At 39.0% G+C, this 25,615-nt stretch overlaps 1 protein-coding gene across 2 annotated transcripts in view; it reads right to left on the reverse strand.

Annotated features, from left to right (window-relative positions):
- Positions 1-12,023: 12,023 nt before the first annotated feature.
- The window catches only part of LOC111864661 (vacuolar protein sorting-associated protein 54), a 134,754-nt gene continuing 121,162 nt past the window's right edge, over positions 12,024-25,615 (reverse strand). For both annotated transcript variants that reach the window (XM_023852061.1, XM_023852060.2), the window contains exons 15-20: positions 22,974-23,106; positions 20,287-20,386; positions 18,863-19,122; positions 17,630-17,840; positions 15,448-15,600; positions 12,024-12,971 (exon numbers count right to left, since the gene is read on the reverse strand). In XM_023852061.1, coding sequence (XP_023707829.1) covers positions 12,860-12,971; positions 15,448-15,600; positions 17,630-17,840; positions 18,863-19,122; positions 20,287-20,386; positions 22,974-23,106 — 969 coding nt within the window. In that variant the 3' untranslated portion in view covers positions 12,024-12,859. The remainder of the gene's footprint in view (positions 12,972-15,447; positions 15,601-17,629; positions 17,841-18,862; positions 19,123-20,286; positions 20,387-22,973; positions 23,107-25,615) is intronic.

The following is a 25,615-nucleotide window of genomic DNA, read 5'->3' on the forward strand; positions in this document are numbered from 1 at the left end:
TAATACAACAGATTCAACCTTCAAAAGCTGTGATTTTCTTCCCAATTAAAGTTCCATTTATAGCATTCACACAATCTGAAGCAGCTATTTCGAGCGCTGAGCCCTTGAGAATGTGAAAAGTAAAAATTTGGGAAGGGCAGTAAAAATTATATTCACTTCAGAATATATTGTCTTTACATCTAGTACTTAGAAACATAAAGACTTAAACACACCTGACACTTGTTCTGTCGTATTAAAGGAAGAGATGAGGGTGTGATTTCCTGTGAAGAGGTGTGCCGTGGAGAATATTTCGATCTAAGAGGAAGGACGCAACAAGATGTGGGAGAATACTGCACAGTGAAGAGCTCAGTTGGGCATGTTAGAAAGAGCTAGTCTCAATCACTGGAGGTCCAGTAGGTCTATTCTTCCCTACCCACCTGAAGACGGAGACAGATCCAGTCTCTGAAACGTCGTGGCCTTTTGTCTTTCACATACCAGACGATGGATGAAGTCCAAAACAAGCCAAAAGAAGTATGGATTAATGTTGCTCACATAATCGGTTACAGACTGTTCTGAACATGGTAATGGATATTCGGGTCCATAAAAGGCAGGGAATTTTTGGACCAGCTGAGCGACTATTCACTTCTCAAAAAGTCTGTGCTTAATTGAGTTATTATAGTCCTAGACATTCTTGACGATGCCTGAATTAAACTCCCCTCGAAAACACAAGTAATGACAAATTATTCCGCGTGATTAAGGCTGCTGTCATCTCGGACACTGTGTGACATAGTTCAAGTTTAAGGACGTTTTGCAGAAACATACTACTGCCATATTAAGGGTCGAAGAGTAAGCTGCATGCTGCGCTAGCTCCTTGGACCTGGAGATGGCAGTGGTGTATTCCTCCGAAACGCTGACACACGTTTCCCAGTATATAACGTGTCACATCCAAGGACATAGTAAGTAAACTTCGTAGTGGTCTCCATGATATAATGAAGTTGCACATGTTTTATGTAATGATTTATGATTTTATTTTTTCATTGTTAACGAAAACCGTTAGTATTTTTAGACGTCAGTGTTTTCGGAGAATGTTCCAAACAATCACACTTATGGAAGAAGTACCAAAATTGTTTTGAGCTCACATTCAATTTGGAAGAAAGTCAGAAGTCATATACAAGTTCCAGTTCCTCTATCGTATGCCGCCTACTTCACTGTCATTGAAGCAGCACTTGCCGGGAAGCAACATTCTGTCCACGCAGCGTGAAGTACATGTTCCCCATGTACTTAGAACAAGTGTTTGAAAGTATCACGCCGTGACTGTACCTGTTCCCCCAGTGAACTGAATGGCCAACTGATCCACACACAGGCCACTGCACTGCACTGTGACCCAATTAACACACAATTCAACTAACTCCCCGGCCTACAAAAGTAATCCCTTTTTCCTCATGTTAAGTGGAACATAGCAGAATCCGTACAGGGCACAGCCCATCGGTAAGATAATTTATATTTGTAGTATATTTATCGACTTTATTTATTTATTTTTTCGAGGATAATGAATTGGAAGTGACGTGGAAGGAATCAGTAATTTTAAGACACTGTCACGGAATTCGCCTGGAGGGACACTAGTAACTTCACTCAGGACAGGCGGAGTCACGAATGAGATTCTAATCGCGTATGAGTTAGGAGCTTTACCGTTTGGGTCGACTTATTAAAGAGGAAAATTCTTAAGGAGCTCGTAAACATACTGTGTGCATTCCTCAAGGTACGTTTTTCTGTACAAAGCACGTACATGTATATCAGTGAAAACTCAGTGTACTTCTAAACAGATTCGCCCTCTCTTCATATTTACTATTATCTGCAACCAATTTGCCCAGTTTCTGAAAAAAAAATCATTCTCTTTAATGCTTTCAACGCAGTTTGTTCTAATTAATATGTAGGCCGCGCCATAGCTCAAGCGGTTAGTCGCTGGCTTCCCACCGCGGCGGCCCGGGTTCGATCCCGGGTCTGGTCAAGTGGGATTTGTGGTGTAAAAAGTGGAGCTGGGCTGGGTTTTCTCCGAGTACTTCGTTTTCCCCTACCAATCTTCATTCCACCAAATTCTCCATCATCATAATCACCCGGAGCAGGCTACAATAGGCGAATCAGTGGCCGCTGTGCCTAGAGGACCCAGTTGGACTACACTCCCCCCCTACCCCATAAGCGAATTAAAAGAAATAATTAATATGTAAAAATTCAATGCGTAGCTCTCCTTAAACACAGCTCCCGGTACAGGGATCAGAGGGTTCATAATATTATACTTCAGCATCCTGTTGCATTAATATCTCACTCACTCATTTACGTCTATAAAAACAAACATAAATTTTTATTTTAAATGTCATTTATAATTATATTTAAAATTAATAAAATGTCATTAAAATGTCAGTCGTTGCTACACTTTTCAGTATCACGAGGCTATCATCATGCAGCTACAGTATTAACCGAAGGAAATCACCGCGATGCACGGGCTCACAAGTCAACATAGTAACATGCTGTTGTTGCATGTCGTCGTATTCGAGAATGTACGTTCGTAGTCTTCTCAAGCTACTTCTATGTACGGCATTCACGTTGTGTTATTTGTGCGTGGTTTTCTTAGGTCAGGCGTGTGTCTAGGTGGAAAAATCGCTGTTTATTACGAGAAACATAATAAACATATAAATGCACTAGTTGCAGAGAATACAGGGTTTTGGTATGTTAAAGAACGAATACATAGAAACACTGGGCTTTAAGGGGTTCACGGCAAGATTATTTCGTTTTTAAATTTCTGTCGTTGCAGTGCTCGGCATGGATGTTTGGTATGTGTGTGTGTTATCCTCTATTTAGGTAGAGGCCTTGAGACGAGCTGATCTCTCGTCCAAGGAGTCCTACCGTCTGCAAAATAATCAAAATGAAAAAACCTCCACACCGTAAGGTATAAAAGAAACGGATTAAGTAAGTAAGTTGTTTTCCTTCTAGCTCTTGTAACTAACTTCTCAAATAATGAATGTTTTTTAGACATTTCGTAAGACTTGGATTGGGGGATCGGCCTCCCAAGGCCTCTACTTACATAGAGCAACATGTACCCAGGAAAAATGTGGACATATATATGCCCTGAGCTGGAATAGAACCGAGTCCCAGTGTCGGTGCAGCCTGATACAGTACGTGACTTACTCCGCCTAGCTGCTGTGATCGGCTCACTTCTTTATTTGTTTGTGGTTCCTTTAAAGATTCCGTCAATAACTGAATTTAATTACAGGGGAAAATTTTACACATATACATTTTTATAATAAGCGTACCTTATTTTGCCTAAGAAAAATGCTTTCCCATTGTCTCTCATTTTCAAGACTTGCTAGTACAAATATACGTTTAAGCAACAACACTTATATTTTAAAGAGAGAATATTTGCTTACATTTTCAAGGGCGTGATATAGTTGAAATATTTTTATACTTTTTTTATATTTTCACAACAAATGTCAAATTTTCCTTCTGTTTAGGGCTTTCTGATGAAAAATAAAGTGTATTTGCTTGTTTATATTTAGCCTAGTATCATATTAGTAGTACTGGCACCGCCCCAATTAACTTTAACCTTTACCATTACGAGAATGACAGAAGCTTTGAAATGAGCAGTAGCACACCTAAACGTATGTAGATGCTTCTGTCTATTCAGTTACAATTACAGACAGTAAGGTGATCTCATAAGCCTCCTTATATTTTTTCAAAATAAGAAAGTAATCTAAAAAGGAAACAGATGATCAGAATGTTATGCAAACATCGTGAAGGCTGACATAGATACAGGAAATAAGAAAACGAGAAGTCGATTTACACAATTTATCACAAATGCAACAGTTTTCATGTTTTACAAATTTCATTTCAAAACAATGACTGCATAATTGTTCGCCCCCATGCGCGCGCGCACACACACACACACACACACACACACATTGTTTTGGCAAATGTCAATTTCTTGCACTTCTGTTTCACGCCTCGTACTAGCTTCGACAGGGCTCCCCCTCTCTCCTCCTCCCTCAACTCTCGGCAAATGGGCACCCTGTCTATATAACCTGGCTACATCCAACACTCTTCACATTTACCCTTAAAATGGAGGCAGAATGTTTGGTGTTCACCTACAACACTACACAGTGTTACCAACCAGAGAATCATAATGAGAGGACTCCCTGCCTTAAAAACTTAATCTTAAAATTTATAAGTTTACATCAGTGAGTTAACTCTAGTTCACTACAACGTTTTATAAAAAATTTCTTCATATGGCTTCTAGAGCACTCAATTTTACATTTACATGATGGCAGCAAATGTAATAATCAGATAAAATAGCTTTTACAATAAGCAGAGAACACAAGGTGATTGACAGTAGAGACCAGTAATCATAGAATGTAATATTCACATTGTGGTACTACTAATTAGAAAAGAAGTGAAACTGTTTTTCATCCCAGCCCATTTAAGCCAGAATTCTGGATCCCCACACAGTATCCTGAAGAGTCCATGCTGTTCGCAGGTAATGCTTACGAGATGATACAATAATTTGTGTTTTCTGTAACTTGATAAGTAACAGTGTCACAAATGATAAACAATTTTAGTTCAAAGAAATTACTGGAATTCTATTTTAAAGCCATTTCCTGAATACACTGTTCATATTTAATGTCGAATTTATGTGGCTTAAAAAATAGACATACTCAGTACTACAACATGAGTCTATTCAGAAAATATACAAAAGAGCTAGCAGTTTTAAGTATTTCTATATGTAAGAAAAGATCAGTTTTGTATTTGAACTTTAAAAATTATTAAAATAATAAACTAACACCCAGACTATCGTTTCAATATTGCACCATTTAAGCTAACTTGTACAATTATAACAAGCAAATTGGAGATGAAACTTGCTATCACATTCAAATTTGCAGATTGCACAACCAAGAAGGGAAATACTAAGTGGATAGAAGCATGCTTATAGCGCTCAGAATGGCTTTAATCTGAAATAAAAAATATCACATGTTTAAGAAAAATATGCAATACAGAACATTTTCCTCTTCATTATCTATTATTTTTACCAGAAGCATTTTGTTGTATGTTTATTTGATGAGATAAATATAAATACTTATTTAATTCTCCAAGCGAAGTGTCAGTTATAACTTGATGAACATTATGACTATCACTATCATACTCTGTCACAAAGCTGGACAATTTTGGTCTCAAAAAATCACACTGGCCAGTAGTATGAAGTGCACTTCCAAGCTGTTATCTTCCTGCTGAATAGCACTTCTTTGATTGTTTTAAAAGTCTAAAGTCTACACTTGATAATATCAATATTCAAATTTGGTCACCATATTTTGTTAAGGGTCTTACACTCAAAATTTTGTCAAAATCTGATAAAAAATTTGGAATTTAAAGACATGTTAAAGAGGCAAATAATATATGGCATGCAAAGAATGTTAATCACAATGAGACCTGGCTGGCTTGCAAAGAGTGCATGGTACATTTAAAAAGATCAATTTCAACAGAGGGTTTAAATACAGACACTAGTGACAGCTGTACCTGTCATTTACAACATCCAAAATGAAATAAATCAAATATAATTTTATCTAGGTCTCTGTGATTACAGTTATCAGAATAGTTTTACATTTTTATTTTAAATTAATTTAAATTATTTACATCATCATAAATATTAAATTTATAATACTTATATAAACAATTTGCATTAATCTCTTCAAGGACATACAAAGTTGATAACAACTGACTTTGCCATTAGCTCAGAAAAACTTTAAAACAAGTCTTTATTACATACTGTCAAAATGAATCAAGCAAAATGAAAACTGTTTTGGAGCTGGCACCTTCATGTAACTAATTCTAAATTTTTAAATTTTCCATTATAAGCTATTACGATAGAGCAGCAAACATAATGGTCTTGATACTAGAATACAGTGAGAAACATGTCGTAGCACAGGCTGTTTTGGGTTATGAAAGACATGATATAAGCTGGCTTTGCTTCAGTCATCAAATAGAAGAAGAACCTACTATGTTGGGTCCATCAAAACAAGAAAATCTTTATCCCCAACTGTGGGTGCAGGTTTCACTCTTTTAATCTGTTACAGAAGAAGAGCCAGCATATGAAACGTTGTGTTTTAACTAAATATTACAAGATGGCAAATGTCCAACATACATGCCAGTTTCATAACACTCTTTCATCAAAAACATTTAGACTTATCGTAGAAAGAAGAGTAAACATTTCTAGTATTTAACAGTTTTAAGAAAATTCAGTACTGAAACTTCACAGGAGTAGAAAAAAATATTATTAGACTGCATGCAAGTCACAAGTCCAAATCAGTAAGGTTAGGAATTGCTAGTTGGTTCTGACTGGAAGCAGTAATAGCTTTTTACGCATAAGCAAATGCCTTGTGTGAAGTTTCTTGCAATACTGTTAGCCACCAGCATTCTGAAGACAGAGAAAAGATGACAAAATAACTTTATTAAAAAGGAGCCTGCAATTAGAAGAGTTTTCAATATATTTCATGTTTGTGGTGCGTGCCGCGCACAGCTGACTGAAGTTGCAATACCACTTACCATAAATGAACCAATATTAAAATATGTTTACAAATAAGCCCCTACTAGCAAAGAATTGTGACTACATTCTAATAATCAACCTTTTCGTGGGAGAACAATACTACACAACAGCATGCGGCATTGTATTTTCTTTTTCAAAGCTGAAATTAAAATAAATATCATATAACACAATTTTATCATTATTATTAAGACATTTAGTTTGACTACAAAATTCAGAGCCAAAAGACTACAGAAAAAAAAACACTGATGCTTTTCAGTCTGTACAAACACAAAATATTACACTGGCATGCTCCCTGTTTCTTGCTCACTGCTTACTGACACTCTGACCCTGAAGATTGGGGCACGCAGTAGCGTAGTTGGTTGAGGCACTGTGCTACAAGCTGGAAGGTCGCAGGATCAAGTCCCGATGAGGTCACAGGATTTTTTTCAATTTATCTAATCCTTCTAGCCACACTATGGCCCTGGGGTCGACTCAGCCTCTACCAGAAACGAGTACCAGGAATTAATTAAATAATTTTCGTGGGGAGTTAAGCATGGCCGGCGTGTAAGGCTGACAATGTTACCGCCATCTGTGAGCCAATTGTCTAGATAATGTGGGACCCTCAATGTCTCACAACCCTATGGGCCTTCACGGCCTGTTACAGGGATAGCTTTACTTTTACTTTTTTACATGGCGTCGCATCCCAGAACATAGTATTCTTTAAGTTCACTGCTATGAGGACATCGGATCTGCCATTCATAAACTGATTTATAACTACTGACAGTGACTGATCCCTACTTTAGATACATTCTCTTTCAGCTGGTAACAGTATACTACACACACTATATTACCGTACGTCTATTATTCAACATCCTATTACAGAATCTGTTTGTTCTGAAGGATGAATCCATTAACATTGGTGTATCTGGTAGTGCGTTAAAATTATCTTCTAACAGTTTTCACACAAAATCTGAGCTGCACTTTCATATTAATTATCTCATTAAAAATCTGAATACAACATTAACACACAAGTATATATATACATATAATAAATAATATATAGTAATAATATATATAAATAAATCCATATAATAAATTATGCATAAATATGATTTATTTTCTGGCAATATTTACCGTTCTGCAGTATATTAAAGGCTTTAGAAAGCTTTTTCAAATTGGCATAAAATGTACAAATGAAATTAAAGAAGGGACAGCCACACTCACATAATAAACATGTACCACCATGATGCCTGGAACTTACATCATTTTATGAACAGGTGCCTCGAAACAGATCATACATACTATAGCTGGTTTTGTGACAGTGATGAACTGTTACTTCTTGTTACTGAAGAAGCAAAATTAAACATCAGAAAACCATACAAGTCACAAATGGGTATACTTAAGATAGCAGTAAGGGGAAAGGAATACCAACATAAGGGACAAATAAAAGGAATAGGAAAAGAATGCCTCTGTGTCGGTGTTTAAAATTTAATGTTATAATTATTTCATTTGTATTTAATTTGTAAACAATAACATAGTTTATATAACAAAGGAACATTCCATTGAATTTTTAATGGATATCAAACATGTTATATAATAAACATGATATACTCTGAAAATTTCCATCTGGTGTTCAATTTTTAGTTATATCCAACAATCAGCTTGCCATGCAGTTGTTCAAAAGGCTTCCTTCATTGCCCATACATTCTTCAGCAATTTGTATGAAACACTGACACTTCCTATGCTTTCAGGCTAATTACTGTTCCTAGGTTTCTTTTTGATGATGAACTTAATTAGATTGACTGTTATGTTCTAGTTACAGTTTACATTTATGATAAACTGGCATAAACCTGGATTTCAATTTTACCTACTGTTGTATAGCAATTCTAACATTCCACAATCACTGTTATGTATTCCTTTTAGTCGTAGAACTGACTCACTAAACTGTAGTCTCTCTGTCTTTTTGTATCCCAGAAGGCTGTGCAGTTTCCGGTGTGACAAGATGGTTGTCACGTGTTATGTAGTCATACTGTTTTTAGAATAAAGTCATATGTTATGTATGAAGAGGAAATTCTTTTGTGTCGGTAAGATGCCTTCCCTCAATTTGAACATCACCTATGTTAATATTTCCTACCTCCAAATCAATTTCAGACAGTCAAAATTCTTATTTAGCATGTGATTATTGCAATTTCCGTACCATCAAGAAAATTAGGCATTATTTATCTACATGTTTCTATGGACTTCCACTGTTTTTGTCACTCCAATGTGGATCTGCTTTGTATGTGAACAGTTCACCCAGTAATATATTCTAGAATATTTAAGATGGAAAATTATGTATGATCTTACATACAACTAAAGTTTAGTATATGGCTTCTTATTATTAACTGGGTACATTTACCAGCTTTCCAAATTTTTAACATCTTTACATACATTCTGTAAATAAGCAACATTTTTAAGATCTGTTGGCTACCTCCACTCCTCTTCATCTCAGAAAATATTTATTCATATAATTTGAAATAGACACAAATCATACAGAGTACTGATTCATAGTCTGAACTCTCAAACAGAAGGTAAACATAAAAAACTGAAAACAAAATCATACAATTATTTCCAAGGGGAAAAAGATAGTAAGACACAATCAGCCATGTGAGGGGTGATTCTAGAAACAGACACAACTTAAAATGTGTAATCCTGTATTTAAGCATCCTGTTTCATTACTATATCAATATTGTTTATTGTACTACATAGTCCATCAACAATGCAACAAACTGTTCCTTCTTTCTTACATTTTCACTTTTGACACACCATGTTTTGGCCCTAAATGGCCATCTTCAGGTGTCTTACTATGCTAAAACTGCTACACTGCACTGCAACAGATGGCCAATATTAGTGCAGTGTAGCAGTTACAGCATAGCAAGACAACTGAATAAGGCCATTTAGGGTCAAAACATGTTGTGTCAAAAGCGAAAGTGTAAGAAAGAAGGAACAATTTGTTGCATTGTTCATGGACTATGTAGTACAATAAACAGTATTAGTTAAAATGTGTAATATGTAGGGCAGTCAAACAGTTCCCAGAATTTCCCTGCAGAGGGAGAACAAGCGATAAGATAGCGCACACACTGTTGTGGTGGGGAGCTCAACATGTCTGCTCGCAGGCGCAACAGGTCTGGACAGGTTTCAGTGTGCAGTGTCGTTACTGTTTTGTTTGAATTAGATGTGTATTGGTCATTCGGCACAATGTCGCAGTTCGAACAGCATGTGAAGATAAAGTTCATGTGCAAATTGGGAAAATCTGCTTCAGAGACGCAATCGGCCCTGCAGCAAGTTTACAGTGATACTGCACTAAAGAAATCCGCAGTGTATGACTGGTTTTCCTGGTTTAAGAATGGACAGGAGACGTTAGAGGATGACAAGCGCAGCGGGAGACCTTCAACATCCAGAACCGAAGAAATGATTGAAAAAGTGCAATGTTATGCCGCAAATTTCAAAAAGGGAAATTTGAGGCATTGCCCCAAATGTTACAATTGCTAAGAGGTTTCACAACGATCAGGGTAAGGATGGCAACACATAGACTGTGTAACTAGGTCAAGAATGTACTTAGTCGGCATCAGTGCGTAATCGCACATCAGATGGCTCGCTTTACTATGCCACTGGAGCGAATGAAGTTCCCAATTACACAAGGATGAGACGCCGCGGATTCGTCCACAACAAAAAGGGGTTAGCCAATGGGAACCCACCACTCATAATTTGAGGGCAAAAAGGAGGAGGTAGCTTTACTTTTGGGGAAGCAGCTGCGTTAGCAGTTTTATAGTATAAAGAGAGAGAGAAAAAAGACGTTTGAGGACTAATCAAAAAAATGTAATATTCGACAAGCAGCCGAAGGCTCTGTTAGGCATGGATTCAACTGATCCGATGTGATCGAAGAATGACCATCACGGAGTTGGTATCTCTCATGGATCCATTCATGCCATTTTGTCTGATGATTTGAAGATGAGATGTGTCAGCGCAAAGTTTGTTCTGAGGCAGCTGACTATGGATCAGATGGAATGTCGCATGATGGTTCTGTTTGACAAAAGTACGCAGGACCTGACATTTCTCAAAAACATCGTCACTAGTGATGAGTCATTGGGGTTCGCTTACAACCCGGAGACAAAGATGCAGTCATCAGAGTTGCACACAGCGTCGTCTCCCCAGCCAAAAAAACCACACCTCATCAGATCCAAAGACAAAGTGATGCTCATTGCATTCTTTGACATCGACAGTTTGGTGTACCATGAGTTTGTACCACCTGGACAGACTGTTACTGGCCATTTCTATGTGCAAGTTTTGTAAAGGTTGCGCGATGCGGTTCAGAGGAAGCGGCGTGAAAAATGGCAGGGACAGTGGTTTCTACATCACAATAACGCACCGAGCCACACATCGCTTGTTGTGCAGCAATTCCTTGCCGAGAAAAAACATTCCTGTCATCACTCAACCACCATACTCTCTGGATCTCGCTCCGAGTGACTTTTGGCTGTTCCCTACTCTGAAAATGGGCCTCAAGGGAATATGTTTCGCAACCATGGAGGACATCAAATCGAATGCGATAGCTGGGATCCGGAAGATTCCAAAAAGAAGCCTTCCACCGCTGCTTCCAACAATGGCAGGATCTATGGAGCAAGTGTGTATGTGTAGTACAAGGGTACTACTTTGATGGTGATTAGATGAGCGTTGCCGTATGTCCTACCATTAGAGTGCTATACCACCATTCTGGGAACTTTTTGACTCCCCTCGTATCACTGGTATATGTAAATCCTACAAGTGAGATCTGGGGAACTTATGGGGTGACTATGAAGATTACTCTTTTCTGGGATGATGCCATGTAACCTGGTAGATGTTTGCTTATGGTTCAGGAGAATAGGCTACCTGAATCTTCAGCATAGAAGGGTGAAGATGGTGGCAGGGTGTTCCTCTTAATAATTGGCAAAGGTCTATCGGAGCATATGGCATCACATCCCAGATGACAGCATTCTTTCAGTCCCTGTATGTTGGAACAGTACAGTCATCTTCAGGACACTGATGACTATTGTCAAAAATGGCATGAGATGTTATATAATGAGAAATTTTAAGTTGTATCTGAATCATCACAAATATATGCATTTATATCTAATACAATGGCAGTGTAAACATTAAAATTATTCTGAAACAATCCATTTTTAGTTAAGAGTGGCTGCTTTCATCCCACCTATATATATTAAATAAAACATGCATGGGATACACAGTAGCGTAGTTGGTTGATGCACTATGCTATGGGCCAGAAAGTTATGGCTTCATTCCTGATGAGGTCATCAGATTTTTCAACTAACTTAAACCTTCCAGCCACACTATGGCCCTGGGGTTGACTCAGCCTCTAACAGAAATGAGTAGCATGAATCTTCCTTGGGAGTAAAGGGCAGTCAGTGCATAAGGCTGACAAGTTCACCACCATCTGTGAGCCGAATGTCTAGAATATGTGGGAGCCTTGGCCTGTTTCAGCCCAATGGGCCTTCATGGCCTGTTACAGGGATGGCTTTACCATAAAACATGCACAGGAAATCCCCATTTATCCATCATTTCACTTTTGTCTCATATAGATCAGGTAACATGTTCTGATTTTGTCATTTCTGTTCATACTTAGGGCCTGCATAAATAATTTCTGGATAGGAATGCAGGGTGATGGAAATCACTTGAGAGGTATGGGAGAAAGTTACATACAGTGCCCATTATTTTGGTACGTTACAATTTTCAAGACTGGATCCTGGTTTATATTAATAACATACTGTAAGCAGACTCAGATCTCAACTATTTAAGTAACTCTTACATGGAATGGATTCATCTGGCTCAGGATAAGAAACAGTAAACACAGTAATCAACTGTCATAATCCTCTGGGGCATTTCTTGACTAGCTGTGCAATTATTAGCTTCTCAGGAAAGATTCTGCTTAACAGAGTTAGTAGTTATCAAACTGTACTAAAACGTTTTTATCTTTCACATGCACACTTCATTCCAGCTGGGGCATTTTACCATCTACTGAAAATAGCCGTAAAATTAACACTTAAAATATAAAGCAGTATGACCAATGTATCATGGTGGTGATATGAGATACATGAGATGCAGGATCTTTCACGTAATCATAGCACTAATATGATATGAACTGGTACAGTGGTAACTAACAAAGTCAGTGTCAATTCACTGTCTGTCACGCATTAGAAGAAACTATTAAAAAGAAAACCTGTGGAATGCTGTATATATTTTATTATTGTTCCTTTAGAACCTTTAGTTTAAGCTCTGCTGCCGTTATCTTGAGATCCAGATATCATCCATAGCGTTGTCTGCAAGTTCGTCCAATGGAAGAGCATGAAGAGTTTTCAGGGTCGTCAAATAAAATGTTAATTCAGATGTCACAATCCTGTGAACAAAAACTTTTTGTTTGCTCTTACAAATTTAACAGTCCTTCTTTGGTTTCAATAAATGTAGTTGTGATTTGAGAATACTGATTCTTGCAAGTGCTGAGAGCAGCCAGTGGTAAATGCTTTCACATCATAAACAGACAGAGAGTTAAAAAAAAACACGCATATTCTATAAGCATACCTCATCCATACTCTGAAAAAGAAGTTTTTTTGCAATGTGGTGTTGCACAGGACTGACATACTCATGTAGCAATAAGGAAGAAAGGCAACAAACATCAATGAATAGCGGTCGCCATTTTGCTTGACATTGTATAACCACACACAACACATGCAACCGGTGATGTACTCAACAGTAATGGCTAGGGTATTCTTAACCATCGTTCTCAGCATAGACAAAAAATGAGTCAGCAGTTCTCAATATTTCATGATTCATCAAATAATGGTTTTTCTAAAGGCTGATGATCTACACCTTTCATGTAGTTAAGGTATACTGAAGTCTACAAATTTAATAATCAGTAACTCATTTCAACATGTTTATTTAAAATGTAAAAATAAAGCCATTATGCAGCATTAAAATCAAGACTTAGAAAAAAGCTGTAATAGTCACTCACCTATAGCATTCACAATTAAAAATTACATAAAAGGACAGATATCTTCTGGTGTATAATGGTACAAAAAGTAATCATACCTGACTCTCATACTTACTGTGCAGTAATGTTCATCACAAATTATTTCGAGTAAACGGTTGCTAAGCAATGACGCTCGCGTTGTCACACTTGCTTGAATGTGGGCAGTTCCCACAATGTAAAGTAATTATTTACAGTCATTATACTATAACACAACACCAACCAGAATCTGCTAACCACTATAAATTATGTTATGGGTCCCAAAATGGTGGTACTGCACTGTATTGGTGGGGCATACAGCAACGCTTATCTAATCACCTTCACAGTAGGACCCTTGTGCATGGACGAGTACGCGTGCCCCCACACACAAACATGTATGCGCGCGCACGCACCCACCCACACACATGCACGCACGCACGCACACGCGTGCGCGCACACACACAGGCTCCCAATGATCCTGCCATCATTGGAAGCATGGGCAGAAGGCTTCTTTTGGAATCCTCCTGAATTCAGCTATCGCATTCGATTTGATGTTCTCCGTGGTTGTGAAACATGTCCCATTGAGGTCCATTTTCAGAGTAGGGAACAGCAAAAAGTCATGGAGAGTGAGATCTGGAGAGTACGGTGTTTGGATAATGACAGGAATGTTTTTTTTTTCAGCGAGGAATTGCTGCACAGCAAGTAATGTGTGGCTTGGTGTGTTATTGTGATGCAGAAACCACTGTCCGTCACTTTTTGTGCCACTTCATCCGAACTGCATCACGCAACCTCTGCAAAACTTGCACGTAGAAATGACCACTAACACTATGTTCAAGTAGCATGAACTCATGGTGCAACACACCGTCAATGTCAAAGAATGCAATAAGCATCACTTTTTTTCTTGGATCTGATGAGGTGTGATATGTTCAGTCCGGGAGACGATGCTGTGTGCCACTCTGATGACTGCATCTTCATCTCCGGGTCATAGGTGAACACCAATGACTCATCACTAGTGATGATATTTCTGAGAAACACCGGATCCTGTGTACTTTCCTCAAACAGATCTCCAGCAACCATAATGCAACATTTTGTCCGATTCCTGGTCAACTGCCTTGGAACAAACTTCGTACTGACACGTCTCATCCACAAATCATCAGACAGATCACATGAATGGATCCATGAGAGATACCTACTTCCTGCTCCAACTCCACGATGGTCATTTTTTGATCAGACTGAATCAGTTGTCGTACTTTTTCAATCATTTCTTCAGTTCTGGATGTTGAAGGCCTCCCGCTGCACCGGTCATCCTCCAACGTCTCCTGTCCATTCTTACTCTGGGAAAACCAGTTGTAAACTGCAGATTTCTTTAGTGCAGTCTCAGCATAAACTTTCTACAGGACTGACAGCATCTCTGAAGCAGATTTTCCCAATTTGTACACTGTTTGAACTACAACATTGTGCTGAATGACCAACACTCATGTCTAATTAAAATGTAACAGTAATGACACTGCATACCAAAACCTGTTCAGACCTGCTGCACCTGCAAGCAGACATGAAGAGCTCTCAACCACAACAATGTGTGTGCTATATTATCGCTTATTCTCCGTCTGCAGGGGAATTCTGGGAACTTTTTTGATTGCCCATCATATTACAATAAATGACTGCCATTTAAATTCTGAGTTTGTCATGATGGTGACCACTCAGGCTGTGGTCTTCCAGGTTGTTACACCGTTTACTCTTGTAGGCACATACCAACACTTCAGAGGAAGATGCAGCCTGTCTTCAGGGTTGGAGTAGGGTCAGGAACTGTTTGGGTTATATCAAAATTCTGCCCCCCCCCACACACACACACACACACACTTGAACTTACCCATGCTGTGGCCCACCATTATTCACCACATTCATCTTCATCAACTGGTCTCTCAATTTATCCTTGAATGTTTTATTTACTGTCCTGTAGAGGTCTTGAACTTGAGTCTCTGGCAGAATATTGGAAACAGCTTCATGCAATTTTGTCAGATGCCTGTACAGTCAAAGTAAAATATATGTAACAAATGAATGAAAAAATGCATACATACACACAGAGAAATGACAAACTGTAGATACAGGAAATTACACCACAGTGGTACAGATATCGGAAATGTCACTGTCAAGGGATGTTGAGGAGAAAAAGGATGATGTACAGTCTGTATGAAATTACTGCTGAGGCTACTATCTGGCACCAGGTGTCCACAGTATTTCAGGCTTCAAAGGTTCATCACTGCTGTAACATATGCCTCCTTCCAATCCAAACTTAGTACATAATTTAAGGCCGTGGCATAGCTCAAGCAGTTAGTCGCTGGCTTCCCATTGCAGTGGCCCGTGTTCAATCCTGGGTCTGCTCAAGTGGGATTTGTGGTGAACAAAGTGGCGCTGGGGCAAGTTTTCTCCAAGTACTTCAGTTTCCCCTGCCAATCTTCATTCCACCAATTGCTCCACAATCACCCTCACCTATCATCTGGGGCTGGTACAATAGGCCAGAAGTGGCTGCAGTACAAGGGACTTAGTCCCACGCCACTAGCAATAAAAAAATAGTACAAAATTTTATAAATAAATATTTACTTGTGTCTAAGTATGAATTTGAGCATAAGTGAGTGAATGTGTACATTTCTGTACATACTGAACTTAACCAGAACATAAGCCCAGTAGCATGGATGCAATATATATACACATGCTGATTTCACAATTCCGTGTTAAACAGGTGAACATTTAGATTCTAAAGGGTTCTGATGAGGGTGTGGGTTTTCAGAGTTTATCCATCATCCAGTATTCTAAAAACTACAAAACACGTTTCAGAAACTGGATCTGTTTCCATTCTTAGGTGAGGGGGAGACACCTACTCTGCTGGGTCTGTTGGGTCCCTCAGAAAATGCTAAACTTATTCCAGAGTAGGCGTCTCCCCTTCATCTGAGGACGGAAACAGATCCACTTTCCAAAACGTTGTTTTTTCTAGTTTTTAGGATATCAGACAATGGACAAAGTCCGAAAATCCAGTAATTCTGAGGTGAACATTTCTCTGTATTTCCTTCTCAAGACTGCTCCAGCAGAGTTTAAAGCAAATATGCACACAGTTCACTGGAAAGTCTATTCATCTGGTGATGAACTTCCATGACAGACAGTACATGTTCACAGATATGCAGTGCAATTTTGATGGATACAACCAGTCTACTAAAAGTGTTACTTACTTCTCAGAGCTCTGGTGAGTAAACATGTAATATTTGTAAGAATGGAACATGTAGGTACTACTAGTAGATCAGAAACAATTTTATAATTTACCTCTCACATTAACTGTGCTTGTTTAGACACAGGGAGAAAGTTTAGAAACAGCTAAAAATAGGTGGTACACAATGTAGTATTTGAAGTTCTCACAGCAGTGGTTATGTCATGGTTACTTGTAAGATATAGGGGCACATGGTAGCGCAGTTGGTTGAGGCACAATGCCACAAGCTGGAAGGTCATGGTTCGAGTCCGGATGAGGCAGATTTTTTTCAATTGACCTAATCCTTCCAGCTGCACTATGGCCCTGGAGTCAACTCAGCCTCTAACAGAAATGGGTACCAGGAATCTTCCTGGGGGGCAAAGGGTGGCTGGTGCATAAAGCTGACAACCTTACTGCCATCTGTGAGTCGACTGTCTAGATAATGTGGGACTCTTAATGCTCACAACCCTACAGGCCTCCATGGCCTGTTACAGGGACAGCTTTTACTTGTAAGATATAATGCCGTGAAGTCCACAATAGAGTACATGGCATTATACCACAGAAGAGAGAACTCTTCAGTTGGTACAGAAGTTAGAGCCAGTGCCTATGACATCAGCAAGGTAAATGTGAACAATACTCTCTTTTGGGATGTTTGGCAGAAGTACCTTAATTTACAAAGACTGTACTGCCTTCATCTTCATGGTTAAGAGTAAGTTGAGTAAGCAAGCACCAAGCAGAGCAAGGTGGAGAAAATACATTCCTCTAAGTCTGGTAAACATAAGACCAGGCAATCCAGGAGAGCACTGATTCATACCTGGATATGTTACGAAATGCTTGCGATGGAACCGGAGGTCGAGCGTCCCACTGGTTCAGTTGCATAGTTATAAGGTTGCTGATGATGGATAACACTTTGCTTTCTATCTCATGCACATGACTGTTGACATCCTTTTCAACACCATCAAAATGGTTGACACCACTGATATTACGATATGGAAGCTGCTGTGTTTGATGCGTTTCAAACATCTCTGCAAAATGTAACAACACTGGACAGTTTACCAAATTCCAATTCAAACAAATTCACAACTCTTATTATTATAGACCTGCATTTCATGAATTATCGCTGGTTTTTCTAATAACACTCATTAACTACAGAATGTCTCACGGGTAAACCTCCATTTTCTGTGTTCAACAAATATTTGAGTATAAGGCACAAAATCACTGAACAACAAAGGTGTAAAACTACGATATTCTCAGATTATTTTCATGCACTGGACTTTACAGAGACATTTGTCTCAGCTATACATAAAGATCTCATACAGCATTGAGTTGATTCTAAAGGTTTCTGACGATGGTGGATGACACACAGAATTACTGGGTTTTTGGACATTTTCTATCATCCGGAACTCTAGGTAATAGAGGACAAGACGTTTTGGAAACTGGATCTGTTTCCGTCTTCAGGTGAGTCTTCTCACCTAGAGTGAGAATTCCAGACGATTGAAAAATTCCAAACACCCAGTAATTCAGCATAGAGTTGCCTTCACACTTTATCACTTTTCATAGGGTGATAAGTTTAATGCTTTCTAAATTTACCCGAGAGTTTTCTTTCTACATGGAGTGAAACCTCCATTCAAGGTTTCTTTGAGGAGCAATAAGTTTGAACTCTAAATTGAGAAAACTCATAAATGGAGGAAATTAAAACTAATATTACTGACTTGAGATCACTCAAACTGATGTTAAATTAAGGGAAATCTTAAATCAAGAAATATTACATAGGAGTTTCAATGTACCTCCATAAAGAGAAATGGAACAGGTCAGTTAGAAAAGTGATTGGATACAAGGTAGACAACCAGAATTTTATTCCCAGTAGAAACAGGAATTTTTCAGCCTTTGCCATATGTCCAGACTGGCAGTGGAGGCTACACAGCTTCCTTTCCAGTGATCTCTGACAGTTCTTTTCCAAGGGCTAAAGAATCAAATAAAAAGGATTTGGTATGAAGGCAAACACTTATCAATCTTTGTAAGTACCATGTTGAATTTAAGTACCAACCTTGAAAATGATCCCTAACATGGGGGACTAGCCACAGCAAGAGTTGCAGAGCTCTGGATGCCAGGGCCAAATTAGTGGTAGTAATTGTTTTCAGCCCTGCAACATGAAGTGCCCCAGCTCCTAGCACAAGCTGGCAACAGCGGGAGTTGAACAGCTGTAACAGTTCTGCCAGGTGGCGACACAAATTGGGTGCCATGACAGACAAATCTGTTGCACAAACACAGTACTCAGCCACCATCTTCAGCAGTAGTAGCACTGTACTGGAAGATGATTAATTACACTATAATTGGCATATTATTGACAGAAGTTAAAATAAATTTGTACAAAAACTATTTAATACAAATGGAGATAGATCACAGACATGAACAAATATACTGCAGGTTCTTCATATAAAACTTCAAGAGATAAAATAGGAGATGACGCAATAACAAAGAAAGACTAAGATACACAGAGGAAATGTTGCAGAAATCAGGACTAGAGCGATTCACTATGAAATAGATAACACCAAGGACAACTCAGGCATGAAAACAAAGCCAAGACAATTTGGTGAGAGAATAAAACAGCACGTTATGACTAGATGAGGGAACATACAGGGAACAGAAATGTGCCAATGGCAAATGTGACAGGAGAGCTTGTGAGAAGACAGAAGAAAGTGGATATGGTTTTTCAAGTAATTAGCTGTGAAAGTAGAAACATCTGCAGACGTTGGTGTTGACAGCAACCTTAATTAGTTAGTTAGTTAGTTATTGAAGAGGGTGGGTTTCCCCATGCACTGAGATCAGTATTGGTCCATTGTGCTTCCCTCTATGATATTCTACCAGTCTCTATACCCTACCGATATTGGTGCGTAAAATCAGTCCCGACCGAGCCAGCGACTTCGGCCTCTACTGGCTTGTGGTATCTATAATGTTTTCCCCATCTATCAGAGACGTTAGAGACTACTGTTGGGCGGGAAATGTCCTTGAATTTAGCTCAGTGACCTCCTTTGGAGATATGAGGTTCTTTTATGTGCCGTAAAGCTACGACACGGGACCGAGGGCTTAAAGTCCCTCCCGGAGGACTTGTTCCCTGAATTTTTCCGCCCTTAAAAATTTGACAACCTCCGCCAGGTTTGAACCCGCGTACCATGAGTCATGATGTGGGAACGTTACCTCTAGACTACAGAGGCCACTTGACAGCAACCTTAGTAACCGATTAACACAGAAGAGACATAACAAATTTTAATTACTAGTCAGAGAGTCAGAGACAGAAAATTTAAACATGAAGTATGGTATGTTATTGGTTCTCTGATTTGTATAGCATTCAAGTCCTAATTGCAGGCATTAGGCATAATACTAACAGCAACTGTAAGTTATAACAATTTTAGAGCAGTTTAATTTATTATGTTTTACAGATAATACATGTTGTACTAAGCTTATACATACCCTACAACAGCATATTTTTCTTCACCAACTATCAGTACATCTGATGGCTTCCTGTCATCAATTTCAGAATCAGTTTCACGTTTTGTCTGCATGAATTTTCCTGAAAAAAGGTACAAATATTACACCAAATCCAACAGAGCTTTTAAGGTAGTGCAGGAGCCACTCACGCTCAATCAGCGTGGATCATGACAACTCCAATGCCCAATGGTTTACGCACCAACAGCAATGATGTATGAGAACACTCTAGTCTTCAACTGCTGTCTAGGAACCATCCACTACTATGCAATGGCTCGGTAATCAGGTTTCCGGGGAAACCAACTGGTACAAAACATTAACTGTAGAAGCCAGTGGTTCCTTTCTGGTCAGCACTGAAGTTACACAATGCAGACCAACCAGAGGCCAGAAAGGGATATGAAAAGACAGTACAGAAGCAGAGCAATTTCCATTGTCCAAAGCTCTACTAAGCAACACCTAACAAAGACATAACAGACTGGAAAATTGGGAGTGTGTTTTAGTTGTTGTAAGAAGTTTGACTGTATATTCATTCTAACAACAATAAATATTCATTACAGAAGTTTAATACGTGGTTGTCTCTTCAAGCATCAACAATCGCACAGTAGAATTTACCATATGCCAAGGTATTCATGGCATGCTGTTTAATTAAGCACAGGAACAATTTTACTTTCACCTTTACTAAATCTTACAGTAACACTTTCAAGCAGCAGACACACTATCCTTCCTACACTGCTACCAAAATGCAGAAAACCTCATACTCTCAATCTTTGCAAACATGCACTTCATTTTATTAAAGCTAGAAATATAACATGATAACATGTTATGCTACCGCGTGTTACTATATTTTTATGTCATGGAATTGCTACTTGTAAATTCACTTAAAGCCTGTTTCAAATTAAGAGAAATATATCATAATACAGTTTCTTATATTAAATAACAATGACAGACTTAAGATCCAACTGTTCCAGTCCTAGGTATAATTTAAGGAATTATAAATTCTTCATTTTGTTCCTGTAATAGTTATTATTAGGGCCCAGATTTCTATGACATGTCATATTTTTTTCCTAGGGTNTAATGTATGTATTACGTGGTGCAATCCAAAAGTTCCCGAAATTTGAATTTTGTGTGCGAATGGTTATGAGTACATTGAAATTCCATTAGATGTCTCCCCACACACCAGCGTGGAACACGGTGTTGAGCTGAGTGGTTGGGTTTATTGTTGGTGAATGTATTTCCATGAGTTTGTGGTTTTGTGATGGCTGACCTGAGAGAGCAGCGTGTCTGTATAAAATTTTCTTTTAAACTTGGGAAAACCGCTGCAGAAACGCACCAAATGTTGAAGCAAGCTTTTGGTGACAACAGTTTAGGCCAGACACAAACTTACAACTGGTATAAGCGTTTCAAAAATGGCCGAACATCGACTGATGATGATGATCGTTCGGGACGGCTGTCAACTGGCACCACACCAGAAAATGTCGTTAAAGTTAGGGATCCGATTCTGCAAGAACGCAGACTGACCATCCAAGACCTCTGTAACACCTTGGGACTAAGTTATGGTACATGTCAACGAACTTTGTCAGAGGAACTGAACATGAGGAGGGCTGTGGCAAAGTTTGTGCCACAACTGTTGCAAAATGAACAGAAGCAGCATTGCTTGGAAGTCTTCAGGGAACTTCAACAGCTTCAAGAGGATCCAAATTTTTTTTGAAGGTTGTCACTTGTGACAAAAGTTGAGCTTATGGCTATGATCCTGAAAGTAAGCAGCAATCGTTGCAATGGAAGAGCCCTTCTTCACCTCAGCCGAAAAAAGCCTGACAAGTCAAGAGCAACATTAAGTCCATGTTGATCTGTTTTTTTTTGATATTGACGGGATTGTTCATAAAGAGTTCATCCCTCCTGGTCAGACAGTCAATAAAGAGTCCTATTGCAATGTTCTACGGAGTTTGAGGGAGGACATGAGGAGAAAACGTCCAGAGAAGTAGCTACGAACGACTGGGTACTCCATAATGAAAACGCACGAATGCATACGGCTTACACTGTGCAGGAATTTTTGGCTAAAAACAAGATGGTAGTTGTTCCCCACCCACCGTACTTGCCAGACTTAGTTCCATGCGACTTCTTTCTCTTCTCCAAGATAAAAATCAAGTTGAAGGGGCGAAGATTTGATACAGTTGAGGAAATTCAAGCGGAAACGGAGACGGTACTAAACACCCTAACAAAGAAAGACTGCTAGGATGCATTTCAAGAGTGGCAGAAATGCTGGGATCGGTGTATGCGCTCCCAAGGGGCCTACTTTGAAGGTGATGGTGCAGAATAAGATCAAGGTAAGACGTAATAGTTTTTATTAATATATTTCAGCAACTTTTGGATTGCACCATGTATGTAAAGTGCACTTCATAATTTTAAAATACGTTGATGTGTACTGCCTGATGATGGGTTTATAAGCAGAAACATGCATCGTATTATCATAATATTAAGACCAATAAACCAGTTACAAACAGTGAAATGTGAATTAGATTCTAAAGGTTGTTGTGTTGAGATGGAAACAAAACAAAGAATTTATATAGGATAACATAACAGGACACATTCCTTACATATTAAGAAGTTATATTTTACCTTCTAATTAAACATGTATTGAAACAATCTTCTAAACAAAAGATTACATCACTTACCGGTGTCACTTATATGAGTAACAAGGCGCTGAAATTCTGCAGGAACATCAGCTTGCTTCCATCGTTCACTATCTAGAATAAGACTTAATTTTGTCTTTCGGTCCTGATGAAAACGCTGTACGAATTTGCTAGCCTGTAATCAACAGAGCTCAAATACAACATTCTCAAGGGGAAGAGTTGAGGGGGGATAGAAAGCCAAAGCAATATTGGGAGAACCAAATGAGAGGTGAGGTGATGCGAGGAAGAGACTGGAATAAGGTTTCAGGTTTGAAAATGCAGAAATTAAGAAAAAAACAGTTGAACTGTGTTTGTCTGTTTACTTAATCATGCTTTATCAACTTCACAGGTTTCAGAGAATCAAACAGCAGGATTACAAGACAGAATATGGAAAGAAGTAAAAACTTGTAGTACATCACCCCTTTGTGAATATGAATAAGAATTGCATACCACAACAGGCTACTGCACTTGTGCTGAACCTTCCCGTACAACTCTAGTGACATCTTGTGACAGGCAGCTCAACTGCACAGCAATAAATAAGTGTGAAAGCACTTGTCATGCCTGCTCATCTTACCATTAATTATCTCATGTTAATTTTGGTGCTTTCCTTAGAGAAAATTGTTTTTAATGGCCAAATTTCTTTCTTTTAATTTACTGAAACATAGTCCTTTAAGAAAACTATTCCAAATATTATATTTATGACTGACTTAACATAATTTGTACTTTGAAAATATATAGTACTCTCTAAAACAGCTATCACACTGTGGGAGATTGATCTCTACTAAGTTCCAGAAAGAGACTTCAAAGTATTCAACATAACCTGCTTAACACTGCACTAACAGAACCTGAATTTTCAACATAGTTAATATCAAAACCCACCACTGCACATGATGTAAAGCTAGATCTCTTCTCTGATCCTCACAACCTTTCTCCCTCAGATTGACTTTAGTGTAACCTTTTCCACTCCTTCTCCATCTTTCTGGTGGATGTTTCTCAAGAGATACCTTCCCGCCCCCCTCGTTGGTGTCTCCACCTTATCGTGGTGAGGGGGTTTGAGTATGCCAAGGACCCTGAGAGCTATACCAGTGGTAGTGTAGCTACTGGCAGGGCCTCCCTTGCTGGACAGGTCAAAGGGTAGGCATCAGACGAAGAGAGACACCAATAACCAAAAACTGATGCCGGAAGCAGCGTCATCAGCGGCAACTTGAAGTACAGAGCAAATGATGATCGAGATGGTTCAAGTTCGTATAGCAACAGGCGTAACCAGAGTGGTTTGAACGGCTGCTGTACTGCGATATGGAAAGCAAATGGAAAAACTACCACATTATCACTTTTCCTGGATAGTCTCTTTCCAAAAACAGAAGATCCATGTATGCGAACCAGAAGACTAGGAAGAAGACTTAAGAAGATGCTGGATGACCTTGGGGACAGAAAAGGATATTTTTATTCGAAGGAGAAAGCTCTGGATCACATTAAAGTGGAGGAACTGTTTTGGAAGAGACTGTGGACCTGTCGTCTGACAGATTACTGATGAATGAATGAATCTTCCCACATGCAGTGTACGAGTTTCTCATATGCCCTGTCCTCCCTACATGCCAAACCCACTGTAGCCATTTTAATTTCACTATCCGCTATAAAAATTAAGTTTATAACACAGATTCACACTGTAAAAGTCATATTTTGGAACTTACTGTTTAGATAACAGAGAATGAGGTAATAGCATTTTTGAGTTGCATTTAGGTTGACAGGTAACATTTTGCTCCCAAAAATACGAGGGTTGGAACTTTAATAGTGGCAACTATTTATTTACAACTGATACAAAATAGATGCTTGTTTCGAAGTCGTACTGTTCAATGTAGTCACCAGCATTGTGTACGTTGCCAGCGATGGGGAAGTTGCAGGATACCTTTAGAAGCACCTATTGTTGTTGATAGTTCAAATGGAGCGGTCTACTGCCTGAAGAATCTCTGGAACAGTTCTGAAGTGAATGCCACGAAGTGGTTCCATCATCTTAGAAATAAAGTCGAAGTCAAGAGGGCTTAAGTCGGGGGAGTATGGTGGATGGTACAACACTTCCCAGCCCCATCAATCGAACAAATCAGCCACAGCTTGCGCTGCATGCGGCCAAGCATTGTCCTGCAAAATGATGGGTGAGTTCTGTAGAAAGTGTCGCCACTTCTTTCTCAAAGCTGGTCGCAGGTTGTATCCCAAAATTGAACAGTAATACTGCTCACTGATGGTCTGCTGTCAGGGAATGGTATGCGTTAGGATAACACCATCACAGTCAAACACGAGAATCACCATAACTTTCACATTGCTGGGGTTCTGACGAGCTTTCAATTTTCGTGGTGACCCATAATGATGCCATTCGTTCAATTGGCATTTCATTTGTGGCTTGTACAGTTTGGCCCATGTCTCATCCAGCGTAATGATATGGTGTAAGAAAGCCTCTCCTTTGTGCTCATAGTGCTCCAAGTGGTTACGAGCAGCGTCGTATTGTAGCCATTTCTGCATTTCCGTCAAATCATGCGGAACCCATTGTAATGCAATATTTCTCATTCCAAGGCGTTCCTTCAGAATGTGAAGTACAGTTGTATGCGCTAATCCTGTCTCTCGGGCCCGCTCACAAATCGTATGGCGTCGGT

Source organism: Cryptotermes secundus, unplaced genomic scaffold (assembly GCF_002891405.2).
Source record: "Cryptotermes secundus unplaced genomic scaffold, Csec_1.0 scaffold186, whole genome shotgun sequence".
NCBI classification, from domain to species: Eukaryota; Metazoa; Arthropoda; class Insecta; order Blattodea; family Kalotermitidae; genus Cryptotermes; species Cryptotermes secundus.